Source organism: Arachis hypogaea, chromosome 15 (assembly GCF_003086295.3).
Source record: "Arachis hypogaea cultivar Tifrunner chromosome 15, arahy.Tifrunner.gnm2.J5K5, whole genome shotgun sequence".
NCBI classification, from domain to species: Eukaryota; Viridiplantae; Streptophyta; class Magnoliopsida; order Fabales; family Fabaceae; genus Arachis; species Arachis hypogaea.
Genome location: NC_092050.1, coordinates 113,131,523 through 113,139,410, shown reverse-complemented (window position 1 = coordinate 113,139,410; position 7,888 = coordinate 113,131,523). Strand labels below are relative to the sequence as shown.

Below are 7,888 nucleotides of genomic sequence, written 5' to 3'. Positions count from 1 at the left end.
TGTTTGTTGAATTGAATGGATGATCTGTTATGTGCTGTGTACTTGAACTGATGGATTCATTAGCTTAGAAAATGAAATATTGGGCCAGAGTTTAAAAAAATTATGTTATCTGGTATATTGAACATAGCATCATCCATGTTGCATCTGCACTGTTCAAAACAACAGGGGAATTAAATATGGAACTCGGGATACTTTTCATCATGTTTGTCTTTTAAAACTCACAGTAAATAGGGAAAATAATAAAGAGATAGAAGAAGGTTCTAGTAATAATAAGGAGTGAATTTTATTGGTTAGATTCCAGTTAGAACCATTCTGTTACAGGAATTAATTACATACTCCGCTATAATTAGTCTCATAGGTGCACCACGTGTAACATTACTATTAGTCAAAACATCAGAATGTATCATTCTGACTCAAGGAGTTTTACCCCTTCTATCTTATGATGGTATCAGAAGCATTCATTTGAGGAAATTCCTCTTCCTTCTTCGTTTCTTTCAACTTTCATGGCTAAAGGCAACAGCAGTGCTGCTTCATCACAACCTTCCACTACTATCCCCAAATAATCCTCCCCTTGATCCCTCTCTTAATCCGTCCAGCTCTTACTATGTCCATCCCTCTTTGAATCCCGCCGTTCTAATCTTGAAGACGATCTTAACCGGCCACGATTATATCCCCCCCTATTTGTATTATCCTTCTTCTCATCTTAATGATTTTCCTTTTAATAAAGGAAGTTGCATCATAAATTAATGGCACCCAAACCCATTATATAGAATTCCCACAAATACTCTATAAGATACATCAAGTGAAAAAAGAAATGAATTTAATAATGATTTGAGAAAATGATCAACAACCACGACAAAAAAGTTTTGTCCCACTAGTTGGAATTGGTTATATGAATCAAACGATACTACTGAACAATATCATGTATCATGTCTATAATGAGATTGTTTATATATAGATCTCCTTTGACCATCTTATGTATGGTCTTTTAGGATCTTCTTCTACCATTATATTTTGTCGATCTTTTCACATGTCCAATCCCTTTGAGAAGAGATCTTATCATCTTTCTACAATAAATGTTACTCCAATTTTCTCTTTTATATTTTCGTTCTTCATTTTGTTCATACGTGTGTGGCTGCTCATCTATCTCAGTGTCTTCATCTCTACTACATTTAATTTATATTCCTGACATTTTGTTCTATATAACATAGCTGGCCTAATGATAGTGCAATAAAATTTTCTTGAAATTCTAAAGGTACTTCTTGGTGCAATAAAATTTTCTTTAAATTTTAAAGGTACTTTTTTGTCACATATAAAATCGGACGCATTCTACCACTTTGACTACTCCATTTGTATCCATGTTTAATATGAAGCTAGAAGAATTGTTGCATGGCCGTGAACGATGCAAACATTTTTTGGGGTGCCCTAATGATGTTACCCTCTTGGTAGTTGGTACTACTTGCTTCATAACTCCATGTCTCCATTTTGAGATAGATGGAAGCTGAAATAAGAAAAGCTATATATCGAACAAATGAAAGTCAATATGGATTAGAAATTTGAAGATGTCTGTTATGTAATTTTGCACGTTTACAGATGTTGAATTATAATCTTGTACTTCACGATCATGACTTTACCCCCAACGAATCTTTACTTTGCAAAACCAGCAAGAATCGGAAACAGTCAAACATGCGTGCATATTATTATTATTATTATTTGAAAAAAAATGGAAAAAGATATTGCTAACGTGCTGATTGACACTACAAAATATTTGGCGTGTGGAAGACAATAACCAATAACCCATCACTCTTGAAAAGAAGGCTTTTAATTTAGAGTTATGTTATTTTCACTCTCTTTTATAATTAGATGAAGTATGGAATTAATAGAATATGGTCATTATATCCAATTTAATAATGAAAAAGAGTGATTCAATTTAATGTTTACAGAGAAGTAAGTAGAACAATAACTTTTTTTTATCTTTAATTTGCGGCAAGAAAATGAGATTGATTATTATGTAATACAGAAAATTAAGATGATGCAAGCAAGATGGTTAAACCTAATATGTTCAATGTTGGACTGTTAAAACCTTTCTAAAACACTTACGACAGAAAAGCTGACAACAAAATTTGGAACATATTAGTTGGCTAATTTAATTTCATAAACATTAACCATAAAGTAGAGATTAGCTGTTATTGTTTTAGGTTTGGTGACTAGCCTTCCATAGAATTGTTCATGGCGGGCGCACAACTATTAATCACTTTCTTTTTTTGTTATCTCTTTCCCTCTCTTAATCTTTCTCATTGTGGAGAATGTTAATTACTTTTAGTTTGAGAAACCACCAACTTAGTCATAATTAGTTGCATCTTCTCTTGACTCTTAGAAACTTCCTTCAAAATACTCAAACATCCTCTCCAATACTCTCTTACTTCTTCACTACTTATATATTCTCTGATTCCCAACCATCTCTCCCACCTTAGCACTTTTCTCAATAACATTGGAAATAAAAAGATTAAAAATAAAAACAGCTCCAAGTTAAGTATTAGCAATGGCACATTGTTCTCTTTTTCCAAAATCCTACTTCCTTCATGTTGTTCTCATTATGTTCACCTTTCTTGTGGCTACAAGATTGTATGCAAGTGAACCTCCTCTTACGCTCGATTACTACGCATCGACTTGTCCCACTGTGTTTGATGTTATAAGGAAGGAAACAGAATGTGCCGTGCTCTCTGATCCGCGCAACGCGGCCATGATAGTTCGGCTGCACTTCCATGATTGCTTTGTTCAGGTACTGAGAAATTCTACTACATACTTCACCATGATATTACTATTCACATGTTTTCCTGTATCAAATTCATTTACATGCTTAGTAATTAGTATTGTATGATTAGTTTTAGTTACTGGAGGCTAGTTTGATGAGTACTGTCACAGTCTGTTTTCTTTTGTTTTAAGAGGAATTATTTTTAATAATAAATTAATATAACTGAAAATTTGATATCGACAATTCTTAAATATAATAAAAATGATTTATTATGCCTTCTTCAAAAAAGATTAAGATACAGTAAAAAAAAGTGTAAAGTGACAAAAAAATGTACACTTCACACAAATTTGCTCTTAAAAAAAAAATTATCAATAAAATCTTCTAAAATAGTAAACGTAGACATATTATTTTTAAATTAACTCTATGATTAGGGTAGAAGTCTTAATTTGAACTAAAACAATGTTATATGACTAGCAAATACATATTATCATTTTTTGTCAACATTTGACCAATAATAATTTACACATAAAAAACATATAATTTATATCTATATTTACCAGAAATTTGCATACATGAATCAAGCTTTTAAATACAACGGTATGATATGAACGTGTATTTTGTCGGTATAGATTTTCTAAATACTAAATAGGTTCATAACTATAGAATTTGGAAATTGCTCAGATTTTCTTTACTATCTTAGTGTATATATTATACGAAGCCAAGTTCAATTAGATTATGGGCAAACTTTAAATACACATCTAATTGAATTTGACATTGATCAGGGATGCGATGCATCAAATTTGCTTGATGACACCGTCACACTTAAAGGTGAAAAGAAAGCAGCTACCAACATCCACTCTTTGAAAGGATTCGAATTAATTGATCAGATCAAGAACATGGTTGAGTCCGAGTGCCCCGGAATCGTCTCCTGCGCTGATATTCTTACAATTGCAGCTAGAGATGCTGTGATTCTGGTAAAAGAAACAACTAGTTTATATTATAGCACAAGGGGAAGAAAGTGCAATTAGAACTCCCAAAACTTTAACTCATATATACTTTATTCCTTAAATTTTTTAAACAATCATACCACTTGTATATAAAAAATTAGCTACCAAATCAGTTATCATTATAAAATATATATTGAAATAACATTAAAAATAAATTAATCAATACATATACTTATATATAAATACATAAGCATTGATTTGGTAATTAATTTTTATGTGCATATAGCACTCTTGTTTTCCAAAATATATAATCTGGCATTTTTGTTTTACAAAAGGTATAATCTCAAAGGTTGCATGATGTAGGAAAAGGCTTTTATTAGAAGAAGAGTAAAGTATCGTTTTTATCCCCAACATTTAGGGTACGTTCTAAAGTTATTTCTAACGTTTCAATCGTCCTATTTAAGTTCGTGACGTTTTAAAATTGATTCAATGTTGTCCTGCAGTTAGGGATCCGTTAACAGAATTGACGGCGGGACAAAATTGAGACGATTTTGAAATGTTAAGGACTTAAATAGAATGAAAACGTTGGGGACAAAAACGATACTTAAAAATAAATTTTAATTTTATATTTCAATAATATCAATTTTTTACCGTACATAGTATTCAATTATTTTTTAATCACATCTAAGTAAATTATATTACACTTAATTACATTACTTTTATTCTAAATAAATTTATTTTTTTATAATTTTATATTTAAAATAATATAATTTTTTATAAATAAATAAATTTTACACTTTCATTCTAATCACATTACATTATTTATTAGAATGAAAGTGTAAAATTTATTTATTTATAAAAAAATTACATTACTTTAAGAGTAAAATTATAAAAAAAATTAATTTATTTAGAATGAAAGTAATGTAATTAACTGTAATTTACTTAGATGTGATTAAAAAATAATTGAATACTATGTACAATAAAAAATTGATATTATTGAAGGATAAAATTAAAATTTATTTCTATGTATCGTTTTTGTCCCCAACGTTTTCGTCCTATTTAAATCATAACGTTTCAAAACCGTCTCAATTTTATCCCACCGTCAATTCTGTTAACGGATCCCTAACTGCAGGACAATATTGAATCAATTTTGAAACGTTAAGGATTTAAATAGGACGATTGAAACGTTAGGACAACTTTGAGACTTACCCCAAATGTTAGGAATAAAAACGATACTTTACTCTTAGAAGAAAAATCAATATCAATATAAAATTGTTTTTCTGTTAACTACTGGAAAATTGTATAGTGTTGAACACATTTTAAAAATATAAAATGCATCAATCAAAATAAGGGGAGGTTAATGTATTCTTCCTACTATTTATACAATGTTGTTATTGGAGTTATGTCATGAACTTCCCATTCTATCCCTGTAGGTAGGTGGACCATATTGGGATGTTCCTGTGGGAAGGAAGGATTCTGTAACTGCAAATATTGATCTTGCAAACACCAATCTTCCCACTCCAGATGAAAGCCTTCTCTCTATCATTTCCAAATTTCTTTATCAAGGCCTCTCTGTCACAGATATGGTAGCCCTTATAGGTATGTTCAAATTATCATCAAGTTTTCTCATTAATAATAAAATAAGAATATAAAATTAAAAAATGCAATGGTTTGTTACGGTAGGTGGCTGATTTTGTAACGTACACAAAGTAATCTTGCCAAATTATCTATACAAAGTTTTTGTAAGGCATAAAATTCGATGTTGTCTACATGGAAGATTTCTGGAAACCAAACCACATGCAAAGTTATACTTATTTTCTTCTCTTTTATTTGTTGTCATTATCATCTTTTACTAAATTATTAGACTAATGTATTTAAATATAACTATTTTTCTATTTAAAAATGTTATTTGTACACCAAAATCAGTTACTAAAATCAGCTACTAATATATTTGTATATAAATACATGTGTGGTTTAAATTATTTTAATGTGTATTTGTATTTCAATATGTATTTTATATTGGTAGCCGACTTTAGTGGCTAATTTTAGTATACACGTAGTATAACTCTTTTCTAGTTATTAACAGTTCACCAACTCTAGCTAGCATACGAATATTAGAGTTGGCTAACCGTAAGTTTGAAAAAGATAAAAAATAAAGGCAACTACTCCCATGAAGATGCCAAAAACATCTTCTCATGATGATTTTTATTTAAAAAGTGTAACTTATTTGTTTAGCAACACTTTGAATAAAAATAACACTTTTACTTTAAATAAAAATCAAGCCCTACAATCTATCATCCAATGGTCAAAATGAAATATCTTCACATGATGACAATCATACAATCTTCATTGGAGTAGCCACCAAAAATAAAAAGCCATCGTTTGAATTATTACCAAAAACAACACTAACATGTATTTAGTTGGACTCCCACTTTTACCAAAATTGTCCTTTAACTTCTTCAAGAAAATGTAAAGGACCAAAATACATGCAAAAATCTTTTTTGAATCAGTATGCACCGTCTCCAGAGTCCAGACCACATTTTTAATCTTTTTCTAATCATAAATCCTGCAGGAGCTCACACTATTGGCATGGCAAGGTGTCAGAGCTTCAGATCAAGAATCTATGGGGACTACGGATTCACTTCAGTGAAGAATCCAGTTTCAGAGAGCCAACTCAGCAACCTAAGATCTATGTGTCCACCAATTGGAGGAGGAAGAACAGACAATAACATATCAGCAATGGATTATGTTACCCCTAACCTCTTTGACAACTCTTTCTACCAATTGCTCCTAAATGGTGAGGGACTTCTCAACTCAGATCAGGAAATGTACTCAAGTGTGTTTGGAATCCAAACAAGGGAGCTTGTTAAGAAGTACGCAACGGATCCTCTGGATTTCTTCAGGCAATTCTCTGAATCCATGGTGAAGATGGGAAACATTACGAATTCCGAGAGCTTCGTAACGGGAGAAGTCAGGAAGAACTGCAGATTTGTCAATACATGAAGCTCAGTTGTGTGTGTTTTTGTTTTTATCCATGCAATGTTTTGTTTGTTTGTTTTTCCTACACAAGAAGAAGAATAGCCTAAGGAGGCCACTCAATCATATAAAAACGCCTAAAACGTCTTTTTTTTAAAGATGTTTTCATATTGTGTTTTAATTGATTTCTGTATAATTTATTCGGTATTCCTCATTACATATTATTAAATTCCTCAAAATATTTTCTTTCCAAAAACAATAAAAAATATTTAATTTAGACTAAAACAAAAAAAGTAATAAATTAACTATTAAATTTTTTTTAAAAGGTTATTTACATAAAAAAATATATCACATTCATAAAAAAAATTATATATATAAAACAAGCTCTTAAAATTTTTATAAATAAAAAAATAATTAATTTATATTCGTATAATATATAAAATAATTACTATATTATTATTATATTATATATTAAGATTCACTAATTTAAAATTTTTTTTATTTTTAATATAAACGTTAGAAATAAATAAAATTTTTATAACTAAATGTAGTGTAACAAAATATATATAATATTAATTAGTTTTTAAAAAATTCTAAAAAAATAGTTTCTTTTATTTTAGTAAAGTAACTATTTATTAAAGTAGATAAATTAATTATTTTCTTCTCATATACAATTTTTTTAAGACATAAAAGTAATTAATTAGGATATTGGTTAAGATAATTAAAGTCATTATTTCATTAATTTTTTAATTTAAAGAAAAATCCTAGTTAATTTTGGTATAGAAATTTCGAATTTGAAAACATTGATAAAAATTATGTTGAATTTGATTTATTTGATTCTCATTTAAATTAATCACTACATAAGTTAAAGTTCTCTTTTAAAGTTATATTCGAGCTTTAATCTGATTTTTAAAGTTTCAATTTACTTAGTTTGATTTTTTAACTTAGGTATCCGTGACTCATATTAGGGTTTTAAGTGTTTAGTTGAAAAAAAATAAGGTAAAAAAAATTTCAATTGTCACATCAAACAGTCGCTAGAATGTATAATGTAACAGTCGTTAGTCCATCTCAGTATGTCATTAACGATTTTGTGAGACAGTGACAAAAATAAGATTAGGAACCAATGTGAGTCATAACTATTAAGTTGGGAGACTAAATTGAGTAAATCGAAATTTTTGAAATTAGATTGAAATATAGTTGTTAGAACCGA

The 7,888-nt window shown here is 29.2% G+C and overlaps 1 protein-coding gene across 1 annotated transcript; it reads left to right on the top strand.

Moving 5' to 3' along the window:
• Positions 1-2,453: 2,453 nt before the first annotated feature.
• Positions 2,454-6,917, top strand: LOC112750484 (peroxidase 11). Its single transcript, XM_025799224.3, has 4 exons — positions 2,454-2,782; positions 3,538-3,729; positions 5,136-5,301; positions 6,275-6,917. Exons 1-4 carry the CDS (start codon positions 2,543-2,545, stop codon positions 6,703-6,705), a joined length of 1,029 nt encoding a protein of 342 aa, XP_025655009.1. The 5' UTR covers positions 2,454-2,542; the 3' UTR covers positions 6,706-6,917.
• The last annotated feature ends 971 nt before the right edge of the window (positions 6,918-7,888 follow it).